Below are 20596 nucleotides of genomic sequence, written 5' to 3' on the forward strand. Positions count from 1 at the left end.
ACCAGCAGTAGCACAGGTGCCAATGAATTCAGACACAAAAGCGTCACATTAGTTTTCTTCTGTCCATGGTGCTGAATTTACTCCCAGAGCAACTGAGAAGCAGCTGGTACTATCCATGGTGCTAAATTCACACCCAAATCTCCAAAACTGACAACGCAGCACCCATGCCTAAAACTGTAACAGTTACAGTTCCTTTTTTACCCTTTAATCTTAGTCTCCCAAGTTTAAATTGTTGACAAACTGGAGATGCTCCTCAAAGACTTAGCCCATCATACTGCTTTTTTTTTTTTACCAAATCATGATTACAACCACCTGTTGACATCAACTATTTAAAATTACATCATTATTTAGTTTTTGTTTTATTTTATCTCACTACTAGCCCTAACTTGCCCCCATACCAACTTCTTTTGGAAGTTGTTGAAGGTAAATTGTAGGAAATTAAATGTAGGAATGGATGCATAGTAAAAAATCAAAAGCTGACCAGACAAAACATGAACTATTTTGGATTTATAGTGTCTGCAAGTAAATGAAGGTTATGTAAGAAAAACTGTATTTTTTCAATTTGCCATAACATCCCAACTTTTTTTAATTTGGGGCTGTATTTCAAAAGTCTTTAGTTCAATGAACTGGAATAGCCTTGGAAAAGCTTAATCTTTTGTTTATTAGACATTTTAAATTAAATTAAATGTGTGTGCAAAGTTGTCTTGCTAATAGATCCAACTATGATCCAGTTTAAGCTTTAGAGACAGGTTTGACCATTTTTAAAGCCAGTGTCTATTTACACAGATCGACAATTTTTGTCTTATCTGTGTATTCTCCAATCTTGCAAGACAAGGCAATTTGCCCTGTCACCTAGAAAAAAACAGTCATGAATAATTGCTTATGTGTTCCTAAATGCCAATAACTGACATGATTATCTTGTTCAAAGATTAAGAGTTTATTAAAAATAAATGAATAATGTATTAGATTAGAAGGGTTCATTTATTATTCATTCACTAAAATTTAGGAAGATGTTCCTTGCCACTATTGCCCTCTGCTTACTCATTAGGGGTTTTTGGACCTGAATTCTGTAAAGGTGCTTTAAGACAATGTTCACTGTAAAAGTACTATACATCTAAATTTGACTTGATTTGATCAACCATTTCATCCTGGGGTTGTAGTCGCTCAGAACATAGGAGGTACAAGTAAAACATACACACAGAGTGTACAGGGTCAAGAGTCCCAGGACTCATGTTGTGGTCTAGCACCCACTTCACCAGCTGTGCCCTTTTTAAGTTTTGGGTGAATTTTTCTTAATAGTACTGTAGAGTAAAAGGTTTAAATAGCAGAAGTGCATATTAGTAACATTTAAGTAATTTATAAGAAAAACTATAACTTTACTGAGATGTGCTAATGGAACATTGCTGACATACACTCACCAATGTCCCAGGATCCTGGGCTATTATTTTCAATCTCTTTGCGCCCAATAAAGTACCAGACACAAGCCATCCAGTGAGCCAGCAAAGCAAACATGGACATGAGCAGGGTAAGCACCACTGCACTGTACTGTGAGTAGCGTTCCAGCTTCTGTAGTAAGCGCAGAAGTCGCAACAACCGAACCGTCTTCAAAAGATGAACCCCAAAATACTGTAAAAATAAAGTACACAAAGTATACAAATGAAGTACACATAGAGTGCATAGTTCACTATTAAAAAAAAGTTAAATGTGATGTGCCCTAGGGTTCAAAAATGGAAAAGTATAGATTTAATATTTTGTAGAAAAAACATAGATCAGATAAACAAATATATATATATATATATATATATACTCACCACACTGACATTAAAAGCATAAAGCAGGTCAAAAGGTAGCGCAGCAATCAAGTCCACAAACAGCCAGGTAGTGACATAGTGCACACAGATGGAGCGAGTATCATACACCACCTGGCCTGTTGTGCTTACAAATGTAGTGCGGAAGTTTAAGACAATATCTGTCAAAAGAAAAAAGTATATTTGTCAGCATAATGTGTAATAAATTACAAAAAAAATTTGTTTTACTTACATTTGTTAAAGCTACAAAGTATTTAGGGAGCTAGAGCTCATAAAAATGTGTTATTGCAAAAAAGTGTCTACATGTCATGTTGTGTCTTGCTGAAATAATTAGGTTCTTTCCAGAAAAAAAAGTCAAAGGCAGCATACATCTATCTTAAATCCCAGTATATGCCTCCACATCAATGGTACATTCACACATATGCACGTCACCCATGTTACAGTGACTGATGAACTTTAATGGCATGTAAGATGTTAGCTTTTGTACATTTTACTGCACAGTCTAGGTCATCCTTTTCATTTTTGTCTGTTTTTTTCCCAAAAACAAGCTGAAAATGGACTCATTTGACCAAAACACATGTTACCACTGTCTTGTCAGTCCACCTGAGATGATCCAATGAGCTCTTCAGTCTTTTTGCATAGAATTGATACATGGTTTTCTCTTTGCATAACAGAGTTTCAGGTTGATAAAAAGGTGTTAAATGACATTTTTTTTAGCATGAAGAGATCAAAGAAAAAAAAAAGTCTTCCAAAGTTTGGCACAAAGTGGTGATCCTTTAGCGTTTCCTTCTTAGTGGATCTTCCTTTTATACCCATATGTGTAGCCAAGTCTCCTGCTTATTGGGGATTGTTATAAAGCAGTAAAACTTAACATATTATAAACTTTTCACTCTGTCTTTGCCTCTGCCCCAACATTTTTGTTAAAATTCAAGTAGGTCAGCTAAATTCCTTTGTACGTTTGCATGTTAAATGAAGGTTCAAGAAATTGAAAAAAACTTCATTTCATTGTTACTATACTGTAGATCCATTTCTGCATTATAGGCCTGGAACAAAGTTGAAAAAAGTTGAGACGGGGCAATTTAGGGCTAGTAATTAGGTAAAAAAAAACAGTATCCATGTATCTATGTTATTGAGAAGAAAAGATGGGCAACAGATCTACAATTTGTTAACAAATGCATGAGAAAGAGCGCAAGCCTAAGGCGAACAATCTGAACTCATTGATGGCACTGCATGAAGAACCATCATTTATCAATAGCTGATATACCCACATGGCAAAATGGTAAATACTTTACCGTACCAATTTATTGGTATGTGTTGCAGGCCTGCAAACTGCTTTGTGTTTGTATTTAGATTTACCATACTGTCACAACATTTTCTGATCTAGGGTTGTACAACTAATTTATGATGAAACTTACCTAGCATAAAAAGGATCTCCACCAGGATGTCACTTATGCTGGGAGGACTTCTGGGTGTCAATACATCATCACGCACACCAACCACAGTGAAACATACATTATAGGGCACGGTGACGGCCACATAAAAGGTGGCTAACAGAATTAACCAATCCCAGACAGCTTTAAAGGTACCATAATGAAGAAGGATGAAGCAAGATTTCTGAATAGCTGCCACCTTGTATTCTGGAATAGGTGGGTTTTCCCCAAACATGTTCTAAAACAAAAGAAAAAACAGACAATTATATTAAAACAGAATTACATGACGAGACAATCAGTTTATTTTTTCAACTTACACTACTTTAATTCTGTAGAATTACTTACTTAACTATAGGTTTAGGCTATCTCAATTTATCTTAAATTTAATCAAACAGAATCTTCTGAAAGAATACACTGAATTGATTTTTATTTCATTTAGGGCACTGACCAAATTCACATTCTTTATTACCATAGATCCACTTAACAATTATAGGGAACATGAAAAACACATTACCTAAGTAACATATTATTATCTGGTCATATGAAAGGCACAGTACTTAAATAATCTGAATTGAACTTATTTAGACTTGCAGTTTTTGCTAAATACTTGTGTATTTATGCTGGTGATTATAGAGATCATTATCTGGATTGGGTGCTGGATTGAAGTGTGTCCTAGGTGCTGAAAAAAGGTGAAAAAATATGCTCACCAGTTCAGCAAGATCTGTTGTCAATGTTTAGTAAATTCATTTACGTTTATTTGCCACTTTATTCTGTTTTGGGTTGCTGTAGGACCGGCCACCCAGAAACATTAGTGTACCCATTTACTCACTTATTTGGAGATTTGGAGTTTAAGGGACGTAGAGTTACAAGGTACCACTCACTGTATTATGTTTTTATGATAGGAAAATAATGTTTTAGACATACATATTTACATTATGTATGTAAAAAGCATTTATTTAGACATATGCTAGGCAATATGAAGTATGAAGATGTTTTGTGTGCTTTATTTAATGTTATAAGAACATTTATAAATCATTTTAAAGAATATAGCATTTTTGCATATGGCAATTAGGCCCTTTTAAGTATTTCTGCAAATGTATAACCATGGCTCATGGTATTTCAAAAAATTTAACAACATGATTAACTATGCTTAAACACACTTAAAATCAAGGAAAGTAAATTAAATTTGTCAGTTTTTTATTCATAAAATAAGGGCATATGAGCTTTGGTATTGTTTATGAAAGTACGATACAAGAGTGTATGCCTCCATACGTTTATTCACACTTATATACCTTAGAAACAATAAGAGTACAATAAAATTAGTCCTGTGGGTAACTTACATTGTTAATCTTGAGCTTGGTTTTGTCCTGTTTTTGCAGGTGTCCAGACAGTTGATACAGCACAGCCCGGCTTCGCCGCCGACTAGCATTAAAGCCCTGTGGGTGTGTGACCTTATGAACTTCCAGACCTGTCTGTTCATCTGTCACAAAACAGGATTATATACAGTTTGTTTATTGAATTCTATTGAGCCACAAAGTTACTTATAGTTAAAAATATAAAAATAAAACAATCTGAGAATTACGTGTTATTTTAACACGTAAAATAAATAAAGCACAAACAGAATATGTGAAAACTGTATACATGTTTAAATAATATAAATCATTTTAGTGTACATGTAGGTCATACAATACAAAGTCCCTCTGGTACACAGAAATGTGTGGAAGTTATGATTAATAAAGCAAACAAGGAACAAGAGAGTATGTACTTGACTACAAAGATGATTACTAATGGACTGATGTGCAAACACATTACATGGGATAAACTGCATTTCTATTTTATTTCTGTCACATAAAGGTGGTTCTCCAGAAGGTGGAGGACATGCCTAACATGTGTTCATCTAGATTCTTGCTGTATATCAGGACATCAAACGATATATGATATATGCTGCAGCAATTCAAAGGTAGTGTTCATTAGAGGGGGGATACCAAACTTTGATGTTAATGCAGTTCAAGCCTTGGTAGTCTATACAGTATATGGGCATAGAGTTTCATTCTTTTTATCTAAAAAGAAGAAGCCGGACCCAATGGGCGAGGTGGAAGGGTAAATTAACCCCAGGACCAGGGCTTCCTGAATGTAGTCGTCCATTGCCCTCTGCTTAGGAGCAAACAACCAACCTCGTGGGGGTGTGGCACACAGGAGAAGGTTAATTGCGCAATCAAAAGAGGGATAGGAGGGCAGGATCTGGGCCCTGTGCTTGCTAAAGACTTCTTTTAGGTCATGGTGTGTGAACCATCAACATATTAATTACTTCTGATTGTGCAAGGTTGGTAAAGCCATCATGACTCCCTTCAGACATGTTTGTTGGCAGAGTGGCCCCCAAAAGAAAGAATGATCGGGTGCACCAATCAATCCTGGGGTTGTGCTGCTGCAACCATGGAAACCCCTGGATGAGAGGCTGGTCTCTGTCCTGCATCAGTAAAAAAAAGGTCTTTTCCACCTGGTTCCCTAGATGTAGGGTGATGTGACAGGTTTGGTGGGCAACCGCCCCAGATCCCAATGGTTGATATTATCTGTGGGACCTCTAGGGAACAGTTGGTATACCCAGTGCTTTAGCAAGGGCTGTATCGATAACATTCGTTGCTGCCTTAGAGTCTACAAATGCATTCATGGGTTTCTCCTGTTTAACCCTCCCAGAGAGCACTTGGGCACACATGCTTACTCACTCATGGTAAAATAGTGCAGTCCAGGTGTAACCAATACTCATTGATGAGCGTGATGCTTTATGGGAAACAAATTTCCTCTATAATTATGGTGCAATGTTAGGTGCTTCCTCTTTGAACTGCAATAGCAGTTTTTTTAACCGACTCTGATAGTGAATAATCTCATGGTCAAAAACAATGCTACACATACACACTCAAAAATATATGGTAGTTTCTTGAGAGTACAAAAAAAAAAACTAAAGATGTTGAGATTACTGATTATTTTCCTGCTCATTAATTGTTTAATGCTTTAGTTCAGAGCCTAATGAAAAATGAGGATGAAGTTCACTATCTAAAAAATATACTGATAAAATTCAGTCACATGAGCTCCAACCAAGTAGGGGCTCTTATATTTGCTAATATAATAGTCTCTTTGCTGATATCATATGGGGTGATGGCAGACTTACTCTGTGAGCTGTTTCAGATTTACAGTTTGTGTAATGTCTGAAGAATTTTAAATCAACAATGCGGGACACATGGGCTCATTATCAGAAGGGGTTCATTTCTCTTGCAAGACTGGACTGATTCCATTGCTTTAAACATCATCTTAACACTGTAAATGAGTATTCAGTTTCACAGACTGGTTTCTCAAATCACTGTCTGTTTATAATTTTCTTGTTGGAAACCTAAAGTCCAAAGGCGCATATAGGCACTTTAGTGCTTGTTTGTTAGTGGATGTTAATTTTCAGAATGTTTACTGAATTTTTTTCAGTAATCAGAAAACATTTTAAGAAACTACAAAAAAGGTTGGATCATGGCAAAACAATTATATCAAAAGTACACTTACAGATTTTTTTTCAGGATACCAAGGCCGATCTGAATTTAAAAAGCTGCTCTTGCAAACATTATTGGTTTTTAAGGACAGAGGGGTTTTGTCTGATTGTGTTTTCAGTGCTTAACGGAAATGGATGCTCCATCCAAGTTTTTCTTTAGCCTAGACTATACGCTGCTTTATTCATTCACATACTAATATTCATAACATCATTGACCTGTATTACAAGAGCTATCAAAGGCCACTGACATTTGCAAAAGGGCTGAGCGATTTTTTAAGGGTCTCCTGAGATCAGTGCTGGGTCGAAATTATGAACTGGAAAGGCTGACTAATGAGCAAGGACTTTTGGCTGCACTACACAACATTGAGGGCTGAATAATAAAATAAAAAATACTTCAGCTAAGGTTTGTAAAGCTTGGGTAAGAATCTATTAAGTGTTCTTAATAAAAAAACTGACTAAAGGTTCCTTGTCCTTGAGCTTCAGCAGAGTTTACTCTTCTGCTGAAAAAGGTAAATTACATGAGATAATGAACTGAAGGCCAGTAAGCCCTTTAAATACAGATATAAAGATCTTTTACAAGGCATTCACTAATAGATGGAAAACATTGATGGGACTGGTCATTCATATTGATCAGACCTACTATGTGCTGGGCAGATCAATTATAGATAATGTTTGTCTAATTATAGACATTTCGGAAGTATCCAATATTATGGGACTTGATATTGATCTCCATAGATCAATAGAAAGCTTTTGATAGAACTGAACAATCCTAGAGGTTTTTATTTTAATGGCAAAACATACCAAAATGTCATTCAAATGACAGATTCTAATAATCAACAACCTTGGCTTCAGCTCTGTGGCACGCAACGTTTTGTGCCTCCTTGCATTGCCAGAACAGGATACCTTACCATCCATCATAGATGTAGCAGGTTTAAAAGCCATGAGGGATGTTACGTCCAACCAGGTAAAGCTGGTTGGAGAACATCAACAAGAAATATCTTAGTTGAGTAACTCGTGAACCATCTCGCTCAAGCAGTCGACTCAATCACCACAGTAGCACAGGCACTTGTGTCTGGGTCACATATCATTGCATGACTGGAGTGATAACTTAAGAAGCCCTTCAAATGTCAAGGTTTCCTTCTTCATTGTTCTTTGTATTTTGCTTGCCAAGAAGGTCTATTAGACAAAAGCAAGACTGCCCAGATTATTGGACACTGGCAGGGAAAAGCTCTAAAATGGACACCATGGTCTGGAACTAAAGAGGTGAGATGTTATCGACCTATGATACATTTGTTGATTATTTTTGCAAAGCATTCAACCATGCCATTGAGGGAAGAGACTTTGAAGAATTGCTACTGTCTCTTAAGCCAGGTTATCCCCATTCTGAGAGTGTTGTTCTGAGACATGTTAGTAGTGAGAACTTTCTTTTGAGAACTGCCCTGTGTAGGGATGTCCCGATCCGATCTCAAAGATCAGAATCGGGGACGATCAAGGCATTTTTTAACCGATCGGTATCGGCTTTACTAAGGCCGATCCTTCGTTTTACGTCAGCATGTCCGCTGTGTGGAAATACTTTAAATTGGAAAGTGAAACAAGTCCAACAGCAAAGTGTAATGTCTGCAATGCGAGCGTTTCACGAGGCGGTAGTAGCAGATCTGCGTTCATTACTGTAGAATTTTACTATTTATATGGTGTGAGAGTCAAGGATCACTCCGGTTTACAAAACAATAACTTTTAATCCGAGTATGAAAACTTCAGGACCATAACATACAGCGTTACCATGTTACAAGACTGAACGACATCTCAGTATCAAGCACTCTGATTGGCTTAGTTATGTAACCGAGCGTCGTAGTGATGCACTTGCTTAATAAAGAAATAAATACACGGTATGTTCACAAATTGTCGGGAGCATAACACTTTTATCAACTTCTTCTGTTACGGTACTGAATAGCGGACAGCTAGAGTATGCACGCTATTCCATGCACTATGGAAGCCCCAAAGGGTCAAAACGCACTTACTTCGCATAGAAACGTCCATCAAACCATTGTCACAATACAACCACAGAAAAGTTTGTTACAGTTACAACACGGCAGGCAATTCTTTTCCTACAGCACTGCAGAGCTATTCAGTTGTACTGAGCTATTGTTCATGTCAACATATACATTGGATTAATTTTAATAACTGTAATGTACTTGAAGTGTGCACTGTGTGAACAGTATTATCTATTTCTTATCTAGACAATATTTAGAAAATACAAGTATTGGTTTGAGACTCGGTATCGAATCGGGATCAAAATTAAAGATCGGGATCGGGAATAGAAAAACGTGATCGGGACATCCCTAGCCCTGTGAGAGTGAATTGCCCTAGACGCAGCATGATGTCCCTTTTCTGAAGCTGGATTCACTTGTAAATTCACTGTTATGCACAGGAGAGTGCAAAGGGAGCACACTGTGGTAGCGATTTTGCTCATGTATTATCAAAACTGGCCGGTCAGAACAGTTCCCGGTTTTCCAAGGTAAATGAATCTTGTCGCAAATGAATAAAGTAGCCTGTCATATTATGACATCCAGTTCTCATGTCTGCATGAGATGTTTTATTTCGAAATCTTGTTTTTATTAATTTGGCTACTTATTCATTTGCAATTGCCCCCCTTTATGTTTTATGACACTTTAGTCACAGTCTGGTTCTACCTTGATTAGATATTTGCAAATTGTGTTCTATTTCTATTCTTGCAGGTGTGTAAAGATCTGTCCTGCCCTCTCTGCAGCAGGGCATGTTCTAGTCCTGTCACAGAATGAAAGAATGAATAATTGCTATTTTTCCCATCAATCCATCAATACACTTAATCACTCATAATGACAATGGGTTGTTTTTCCTTTATTCAATACTTTTTAGAAGCTCCTTTCAGAGCAATTAAAGCTCCAGGTTTTACTCTATAATATTTGTACAGCAGGATTTGGGCATTTTATCCCATTCTTCTTGACAGATCCTTTCAATCTCTATCAGATTTTCATCAAAGATGTTCCTGAATTTGATATTTATCAGTCCCTCAATTCTTAATACTCTCATAGTCCCTGCAGCTGTAAACATGTCCATTCAAAATTCATTTAAAGCTGCAATTGTATCCATTAGGCCACGAAGTTTAAGGGACTGTCTGTTAAAGACCCATAACCACCAATTTGCCACTGTTGGGCCCCTAAGAAAAGCACTTAAACCTAATCTGTTTGCAGAAAGAATGTGACAAAATAACATGTGAAAGAATTAAGTGCATAATATCCTCAGTGCCAAAATGTCTTTGGACTGTGACTGTGTTGTGAGAAGGAATGGCAACATTACAAAATGCTTCACTGTCCCAACTTTTTTGGGAATGTCTTGCAGGTCCTTAAATGGAGGCAAGGAATGGATGAATATTAATAAATGAAATAAAGTTGACCATATAAAACATAAATATCCTGGGTTCATACTATCTGCAAAGAAAAGAAAATCAAAATAAATGTAAAACACCCACAACACAATAAAAAAGTCAATGTGTTTGAATATTGAATCCACTGTACTTACTGCCTTGCCACAGTGCTGCACTTCTAACATAATAAACTCAGATTTTTGTTGAGAATGTGGAGTGTAAATTTAGTTTAAAGTAGATTTTCTTGATATGAATGTATTTTGAACAGAGATGCAGCTGGATTGTTTTACATGGTGTGCATAGCTTTTGCTCTGTAAAGAGTCCGGACGTCTTACAACGTCAAATCAGAAAAAAGTGGTAATGAAAAATGCAAATAAAAAAACTGCAGTGTTATTACATTTACGTTGACTTTTTTTCATTGCAAAAGGTATGAAACCAAGGTACTTTAGGTTTTGTTTGGTCACCTTTATTGCATTTGTTAATATACAGCTATTCTGGTATTTCATGCCTGCAACACATTCCAAAAGAAAAGTCTGGACTGGGCAATTCAGGGCTAGTAATAAACTAAAAAACAAAATAATGATGTGACTTCAAGTAGGTGATGTCAACAAGTGATTATAATCATGGTTTGGAAAAAAAGCAGTATTCACAAAAGGTCTTTGATGAGCAAATATGGGTATAGGATTCCAGTGAGTCATCAAATGCTTGAGGATATTCTTGACATATTTAAAAACAATGTTTCTTAAAGAAGAATTGGAATGGGTTTGCACATTTCTTCTTCTACAGTGCATAATATAAGTAAGTTATTTAAGGAATCTGGAGGAATTTCAAAATAACTAATTACGGGACTTTTTTACTTTCACAACGGACTGATGTTAATAGCTGTGATGTAATTAATGGTTTAGTTTGATCTTTGAGACTTACCTTTGTTGGAATGTAAAACACTTTGTGCCCACTGAAATAATTTTAATAAATCCATTGGTACAGTTGGTAATTAAACTGCTAGGTTGGTCCCTTGCTTCTCTGGCAGTCTTAATACCCTATATTGGTCTACTTTAAATCAGACTGACCCCAGATAGCCAAATAAGTGGGAGGGGTTTGTTACACATGATCAAATATAATTGCGTTGACCATGGAGGTTGCTGATGATCTGCATCTTACATATGCTCACTCAGGTTTGCTCGGGAGGTTGATGCTGATGTCCTAAGAGAGCCCTCATGGTTCTAATTAAAGGGGGGAGCTAGCCCTCTTATTTTCCCCTTTTAGTTATTCTGTAATAATTAGGAATGCCTAAGGGTGCAATCAGATGAGAAGCAGCAAAAGTGGAGTGTGGTGGCGCAGCTTAGCTTGCAGATGCACTACCCTGAGCGGCGCACACAGCGCACATTTGCTGTGTTGGGCTCGTGATTTAAGCTCTTGCCACAGCACTTAAAGTTCACATCATTAAACTTTGATCCAGTTTGTCATTGACCTTTTCAAAGCACTTCCAATGAGACGAACTGAAATTATGTGGTAAAAGCGACTTATGCAGTACGAACATGGAGAATAAGCAAGAGTCTAAAGCGCTTAATGTGAAAAAAGTCTAATGTGGCCTAATGTACTAAAACAATGACCTAGAAACACCAAACTTCTTTTAATTATTACTATTCATAAGTACTCATAAGTATTGCTGAAATTACGAGCCTGAGGGTCAAAAGAAGAAGCAGATTCTCACTGTTTCTCAGCACCTCGAGCTGTGTAACACAACTTTGTGTTCCACCACACAGTAAGGAAAAATACAGCTAACCTTAGATACATGTGGATGGTTTCAGAGTGGATTTGATGGTTATTTCACACAAATGGATATTCATGTCATCATGTTTTACCAAGCGGTAATTTGCACCCAGCCTCACAGTGAGCAAAGCCCAAAATGTGCCCTAAGATGCTGTATTCTGCATGTGACTTCTGATTATTAAAGCTTTTGTATAGATCAAATTTCAGTTTTTGTTACCTAATTTTCAAAGACAAAACATAATGGGTGATTAGTGTAGATTAGGTAAAAATGTCAGTTAAATCCGTTCAAAATAAATTCCACAACAAAGTGTGCAAAAAGTGAAGGGGTCTAAATACTTTCTGAATCAAATGAATGTATTATTAACATATAAATGAATCATTGTGGTCGAAGTAAATTTGGAGCCACGTACTTTTATACTTTTGTACTTTCAGTTACCAACAAATGTATTATTGTTATTATTATTATCAACTGCTTTATCTTAGTCAGGGTTGCGACAGGTCAGGTTTCACCAGGACATGCTGGGTGCATGGCAGGAATAACCCAAACATAATTCAAAAAATTTATTTTTTTGTAAATAAGTGAGATAAGCCACATTTGCCATGTTAAAAGTTTAAGCATATATGTTTGTAAGAAAACTTACCTGTCTCAGGGCACTGTTCTTCATCCTGATCCTTCTTATTGTCTGTGATGTCTTTATGGGATACCAGAAAGAGTACAACTTCTCCCTTTTCATTTTTAATGGGAACAATATCAAGAAGACACCAAAACTGGGTACCTGTCAATTAGAAAAGATAATAGATTCAATAAAAGCTACTTGTTAACACACTCCAGAGATTAGGAGAACACAGAGAAGCTTAGTACTGAAACAAGAAACATCCCTTACTGTTTTTGTATGCCCTTTCCTTCTCACACCTCCCATCCTTACTCCCAGCAACATTTATAAAAGAACCTAAGAAGTAGTTTGTAGTAGTTTGTTTCCCCAATGTCTAAACATTATTTTATTTAGATTTTGCTGTGGAATTTCTTCTGCCACAACTGGTTGTTACCTCTGGTAATATTGGATTATCTGAACTATGGGACTCCTCTAACGGAGACTCCTTTATGGAGACTTTAACCTCCCAGCTGACAAGCTCCAATATTCTTGGCTTCTCCCTCGTCTTTCATTCTTTGACCTCCTCTTCAACAACAGTCCTCCGACACACAAATCTTTTCTGCCCTGATGTGCTCGATTCCCTCCCACTTAACTCTGCTACTAATACTTTACTCTCTTCTCTGTCATCATCACTTGACCAGCTATGTCCTCTCTCCCTTAAACAAAGAAAACCTTGCTCCTTGGCTTTCAGATGCATGTGTAGCAACAGAAGAAATGTAAGAACAGCTGACAAAAAGTGCAGGAAATCTAAACTTAATGCTGATCTTCTCTTCTACCACTTCCTACTGTCCAAGATCTCATCTGAGGTAACTGCTGCAAAAACATCTTTTTACAAATCAAACCTTGAACAGAAAACTTTTCTTCACTTCTGAATCCCTCTCCACCTCCTGTCTTACTGCTTCTGATTTTGCAATACTCTTTCAAGAAAAGATCAATCAATCCTTTTCTCTGACTACCATTATCTGAACTCAACCCCCTAACCCACGCGTCAGCTTCTCTCCAATTACAACAAAAGTTGCACAGCTTCTCTCATCCAGCAATCCCACTACTTGCCCACTTGATCTTATTCCATCTACAATCCTAAAAGAAATCTCATAAGACCCTATCCCTTTTATCACATCAATTATCAAAAATGTACTGTCCCTTGAGCTTTCAAAAAGGCACAGGTCATCCCTCCTCTCAGGAAACCTACACTAGACACCACAAACATACAAAATTACAGACCAGTATCACTCTTCTCTTTTCTATCCAATATTCTTAAATGGACTGTCTACAATCAGTTATCCTTTTTTCATACAGAATGACCTGTGCAATCAGTATCAGTCTGATCATGGTTTATCAGGATTGTAGCTGTGAAACATTACATACAGTACAAAGGCCATTTTTAATTCTTATGTATTCGCTCCTATTTTCTATACAATAATCTGAAGTCGTCATAAAGAAGGATTAAGTTAATAAAAGTGACTGGTAAATAAGTGGCTACAGAGAGCTAATAAAAATGCTTAAGATACTAAATATTTGATACATAAACCAGCCAAACTATTTGCAAAATTATTTGAGACTACAGGCTGCAATAGCTGCCAAATGTGGCAGGCAAGTACAACCTTAAATCTGAAAAAGTTGGGACAGTATGGAAAATGCAAATAAAATTAACCTAGTGTTTCTTTTTTTTACTTTGACTTTTATTTCATTGCAGACAGCATGAACCCAAGATATTTCACATATTATTTGTTTAACTTAATTGGTAAAGCATTTACCACTTTTGTAATGTTGCAATTCCATCTCACAGCACTTGGCACATTTTGGCACTAAGGATACCAAGCAGTAAAGTCTGTTGTTATTATGCCCCATCCTTCCTGCTAACATGTATTCTCCCACATCCCACATATTCTCTATTAGGGACAGGTCAGGACTGCATGCAGCCAAGTCCAGAACTCATACCCTCTTCTTCTGCAGCCATGCCTCTGTAATGTGTGCTGCATTTGGATTTACATTGTTTTGTTGAGAAATGCATTGTTGTCCCTGGAAAAATTTTTGTCTTGAAGGCAGCATATGTTACTTTTCTGCATCAATGCTGCCATCACAAAAGTATAAATGACATTTGTCAAAGGTACTGACACAGCCCCATACCATGACAGACCCTGGCTTTTGGACTTGTTGCTGATAACAGTTTGGATGGTCCTTTTTGTCTTTGGTCCACAGCAAATGGCGTCCATTTCTTTCAAAAAAAGATCTGGAATATTGATTTGTCTGACCACAATACACATTTCCACTGTGTAATGTTCCATCCCAGATGCTTTTGAGACCAGGAAAGTCAACATCACTTCTGGACATAAGGCTTATGTTAACACTAGTAAACATAAGGCTTCTTTTTTGCACATTTGTGGCATTTGTGAATCTAAGGATTGCTAAAGTAATCCCTTGCCCATTTGTTATATTAGCTATTGATGAATATTTGTTCTTAATGCAGTGCTGTCTAAGGGATCAAAAGGCCTGAAATGCAGGAATGAATGTACATTACCAAATGAATTTAAGTTGAACAGACAAAACATGAAATATATTGGGTTTAAACTGTCTGCAAAGAAATAAAAGTCAAAGTAAATATATAATCCTTATGACAGCCTAAAGCTTTTAAAATAAGATCTGTACATGATTTTGTAGATACAGATGACAGTTGTTACAAATAGCTTACATAGCTTATGCCCTGCACACTCCTTATTGAAGTGTTAAAATATCACTGGTAGTAGCAATCAGATGTGGTCTTAACATTTTATGTCATATGCTAAGGCTATTATGAAAGTTATTAAAACAATTATGAAAATAACTAGTATTGGAAACATACTTTTGTTATAATACCCGACATAAACTGTGACCATGACATGACAAAAATCTAGTAAGTAAAGTGTTTCTGTAATTCCACATTATTAGTTACTTGACTATGTAATAAGCCACACATTTAACTGCTGGCATGGATTATTTACATGCAGTCTCTTGAAAAACAACCATTACTTCAGAGCTCTGTGCTTCCATCTGGTGAATATGTTAATGGTATGTGTTTTTTCTTGTTTATCTGTTTTTATAATGAGAACAAGGCCTGAATGTTGATCTAAATATCATCAGGTTGCAATAGAAAGATAAGGACAAAATCTTTTGTATCACACTGTTATTATCATCTGTGCCCGGGTGCCTTTGAGGCAAGTTAGGTCGATTTATGCAATACAAACAATTTTGTCAAATAAATAAAGCAAGACCTAGGATAATAATGAATTAAATATAAATAAGGAAATTGTGAGATTTCACACCCTACATCTATCATTATTTTGGTGATTTTAAAAAGTATTTTTATTGTATTTTATTTACAATAGTGCTCTGCATACTCTTTACCTTAATTTACCCCGCCCTTCTGTCTTTCTCACCTTCTTTTTTGTAGAAAACCAATTCAGTCTTGAATTCACGACGTTCATCCAAAGCGCTTTGCATTTGTCCAGTCAACTTGTGGTTGGTCTCTGGCCCATACAGGAAGTTGCATGCACAGCTTTTCTGCATCAGCTCAGCGCGAGCATAGCCTGTCAGCTCACAAAATCCATCGGAGCAGTATACGATGGGGTACAGTGACTGGACCTGAGCATTTCCCAGCACAAAGTTGCTATCTGAAAAAAGAGAGTAATGGATAATGATATTTTATGCTACTACCTGAAGCAGACATATCTGTATAAGGTTATCTGATTTAAAAATGGCTGCTGCAATATAACTTCTATGAAGAAAAAATAGAAATTAGTGTGCAGGAACATTGCATTCAGTTTCAATCCTAGATTAGGCATATGAAAACATGGAAAAGAGTGCAGTTTAATAACGTTCGTGAGTTAGCTAATCTATACATATATGAGGAATCTTTAAAAAGTTTCCGCACTTTTATATTTTCATTGGAAATGGTGAGGGAGGAAGGAGTAGTAATTGGACGTATCTGAGAGACTAAGAGAGAGCTTATAGTCCAGATTTAGTGCCATCTAATTTCCACCTTGTTGGATGCTCAAAGCTTTAAGGGGAAGGAGATTTTCATGTGATGATGATGTGAAAGCAGCGATGCATCAGTGGCTACACACTCAACCAAAAAAATTTTTTGCTGATGGCATTAAAAAGTTGTTACAACGCTGGGAAAAATGCATTGCAAGGTGACTATGTAAAAAAGTGATGTATTTGTTTTTGAAATTCTTAATAAATAGAGTTTAAAAAAGTGCAGAAACATTTTAAAGAAACCTCGGAAATATAAAAAACACTGCAATATATTTTTTCATACTGTCCCAACCTTTTGTAAAATGGGGTTGTAAATTGAGAAATGTACCTTGTGCACCAATTAAATCTAACTAATTGGAATGTTAATTAATAATAATTATGCCTGTAACATTTACAAAAAAACAGGTTTAGCCTCAGATGGTACACTTAAACCAACAAAGGTTGTGCGGTTAGAACTAACACTAAAGCTAATTCTGTAATTCTCATCTGAATTAGTTTGGATACCTTTACTCTGACATACTTGGATAATTCATCAAAAACAGATTCTGATCAGAACTGATTTTTTATTTTATTTACCTATTTAAAATATTTTGATTAATGCCTCTCTAAAGTGCTTCACAGTTTAATTTAATTGCAGGTCTGGTTTTATCAGGAAACACTGGGCGCAGAGCAGGTATACCCCGGACGTTGTTCAAAAAACTCTATCAGGTTCAAAAAGATGCCTTTTGAAGTTGTACTGCATGACTTCCAACACAGAGCTATGAGGTTCAAAACATGTCTTTTGAAGGTTGTACAGCATGACTTTCAATATACAATATTCTTACTCTTTTTACTTGACAGAAAATCAATAATCTTCAATATTCATTGCAAGCAGTAAGAGAATTTGTCCTAAGGATACTTCAAAATCATTGCTTGGATGTCAAGAGTCAAAGCCGAGTCAATGAAGTATAAGACCAGGATTAGTACTTTTTACATCCAATCTGCAGGGATTGCAATAATGCAGCTAAAGTTATGTGACTATTAAAATGACAAGATATTTCTGTAATTGTATTTTTGTAATTTCTGTATTTCTATTGCTATTTCTAAGTAGATAATGTAAATGTAAATGTATGGTTAAGCATCTAGGTTTATTTTAGTAAGGTAATGTGATCAGAGAGTCAATATAAGACATTTTGTATGTTGTTCATGTTCTTAAAAAACAGAGCTAAAAAGTCATATGCGGCCATAACACACTCCGGAGGATAGATGTGACAGCAGGGTTAAATTTTAAAATTTTAGATTAACAAAATAAGTTTTGTTAATTTTTTGTCATTTTTGATGTGTGTGTGAAGGAGGAGAGGTAGTGTTTGTGAGAAGAGGATAAAAGGAGAGGATGAAAAAACACAAAGAAACAGACACAAAAGAAGAGGGATGGGGGCAACAAAAGACAAAAGTTGTACACAGAACACATTCTTTATTTAACTTGATCTAAAAACTTTATAAGACATTTATAAGACCCTATACTGTACTTTGTGTCATTTATATGATCATAGCATTGTAGTAGAGTGGATTGACAGCTTGCTCATCCAAAGTAGTTCCCTCGATGAACACCTGAAAAAGTCTATGACACCAGCTGAGTTCCCAGTAAGACACAAGTGTGCTGGCTTTATGCCCCATCAAAAAACCAGACCGGATCAAGCCAAGCATCACAGTTTTAAGAGAAAAGCAGGTTTTACCACAGAGGCAAATCTGCCATGATAAATAGTAAAACTTCCACCTGAAGCAAATTAATGCTTAGCAAGGTGACAGTTAGTTAAGGAACTAGCATCATCTACATCTTCATGCCCCTTCTGCCAGCTATATTTCTCTAGACAGAAGGACATAATTCTGTACACTAGCCACAGTGCCAATCTCCACAGCAGGTGGAAACATGTTTATCATTTTTCATTATTTCTCTGTTTTTTAATATTAAGGAAATGCAATAAATGCCAGTGTGTTTTATAAGTGTACACCATGCCACATTCATAACATGAATGTGTTTCTTAATATTGCCTCCAGCTCCCCTGTATAATAAATGCGAGGGGGGCTTAGACCCACACTGATCAGCAACCTCTGCTTTATCTGTACAGAGAAACTCAATCACCTGGTATTGTACACAAATGTAAAGTGCGTTACAAATTAAATGTATTATTATTATTATTATGAGAACATCATCTCACAAAACCCTGGAAGTTGAGCATCAGACAGTCCCACTAATCAACCTTTGGCTCAACCTCTAGTTGATCACAGCTAGTCTCTACCAACACAAGATGACCAAGAAGAATTTTTGAGATTTAGTGTGAGCTGGTATAGCACATCCACCAGCCTGGATCTCTAGCATCTCATCTAGCGTCTGGTTTCTCACTGATCTCCTCCTGCACCGTCACAAGTAGTGGATGCCAAGGCAATGCCAAGCTTCTGAAAACCAGTGAGCAAAATGAGTTTACCTGCAATCCCCAAGGAAAGCAGACTCCACAGAAACCAACTGTGGCACGGATAAACTAGTGCAATCTCCACTAGACTACTGATCAAGCAGACTTATCTAATGTTTATTGAAAAAGCATGCCATTTTAATGCTATGGTGCCTTAAGGATCAAAGTTCACAGGAAATGTTGATTTTTCCTTGGCCATTAACTGTTAATAATGTTATGGGCCTGTATATGGTGAAATCCCTAAATTCTTTGCAACTGTGATTAAAGTTGTTATAATTTAATAATTGTTTATAAATATTGGCTTAAAACATAAAATGTATTTAAGATACAAATATTTAAGATACATAATAAAATACTATATTGTCTGATCATTTTCTTTTTTGATCATAAATACTTAAGTGTCAAGTTTTAAATAAATGTAATAACTGTGATGACTGATCTGACCCAAAATACCTATGATTAACAAGAAACAATCATCCAAGAGGTTTTAATTTTTGAACAAAAAAATGTATATACAGGGGTTGGACAAAATAACTGAAACACCTGTCATTTTAGTGTGGGAGGTTTCATGGCTAAATTGGACCAGTCTGGTGGCCAATCTTCATTAATTGCACATTGCACCAGTAAGAGCAGAGTGTGAAGGTTAAATTAGCAGGGTAAGAGCACAGTTTTGCTCAAAATATTGCAATGCACACAACATTATGGGTGACATACCAGAGTTCAAAAGAGGACAAATTGTTGGTGCACGTCTTGCTGGCACATCTGTGACCAAGACAGCAAGTCTTTGTGATGTATCAAGAGCCACGGTATCCAGGGTAATGTCAGCATACCACCAAGAAGGACAAACCACATCCAACAGGATTAACTGTGGACGCAAGAGGAAGCTGTCTGAAAGGGATGTTCGGGTGCTAACCCGGATTGTATCCAAAAAACATAAAACCACGGCTGCCCAAATCACGGCAGAATTAAATGTGCACCTCATCTCTCCTGTTTCCACCAGAACTGTCCGTCGGGAGCTCCACAGGGTCGATATACACGGCCGGGCTGCTATAGCCAAACCTTTGGTCACTTGTGCCAATGCCAAACGTCGGTTTCAATGGTGCAAGGAGCGCAAATCTTGGGCTGTGGACAATGTGAAACATGTATTGTTCTCTGATGAGTCCACCTTTACTGTTTTCCCCACATCCGGGAGAGTTACGGTGTGGAGAAGCCCCAAAGAAGCGTACCACCCAGACTGTTGCATGCCCAGAGTGAAGCATGGGGGTGGATCAGTGATGGTTTGGGCTGCCATATCATGGCATTCCCTTGGCCCAATACTTGTGCTAGATGGGCGCGTCACTGCCAAGGACTACCGAACCATTCTGGAGGACCATGTGCATCCAATGGCGGTGCCGTGTATCAGGATGACAATGCACCAATACACACAGCAAGACTGGTGAAAGATTGGTTTGATGAACATGAAAGTGAAGTTGAACATCTCCCATGGCCTGCACAGTCACCAGATCTAAATATTATTGAGCCACTTTGGGGTGT

The 20596-nt window shown here is 36.8% G+C and overlaps 1 protein-coding gene across 1 annotated transcript in view; it reads right to left on the bottom strand.

Moving 5' to 3' along the window:
* The window catches only part of kcnh3 (potassium voltage-gated channel, subfamily H (eag-related), member 3), a 100564-nt gene that overhangs the window by 48808 nt on the left and 31160 nt on the right, over positions 1-20596 (bottom strand). The window contains exons 2-7 of the mRNA XM_063005450.1: positions 16016-16249; positions 12588-12722; positions 4579-4718; positions 3224-3476; positions 1812-1969; positions 1419-1626 (exon numbers count right to left, since the gene is read on the bottom strand). Coding sequence (XP_062861520.1) covers positions 1419-1626; positions 1812-1969; positions 3224-3476; positions 4579-4718; positions 12588-12722; positions 16016-16249 — 1128 coding nt within the window. The remainder of the gene's footprint in view (positions 1-1418; positions 1627-1811; positions 1970-3223; positions 3477-4578; positions 4719-12587; positions 12723-16015; positions 16250-20596) is intronic.

The sequence above is a fragment of the Trichomycterus rosablanca genome, chromosome 12 (genome assembly GCF_030014385.1).
Source record: "Trichomycterus rosablanca isolate fTriRos1 chromosome 12, fTriRos1.hap1, whole genome shotgun sequence".
NCBI lineage: Eukaryota > Metazoa > Chordata > Actinopteri > Siluriformes > Trichomycteridae > Trichomycterus > Trichomycterus rosablanca.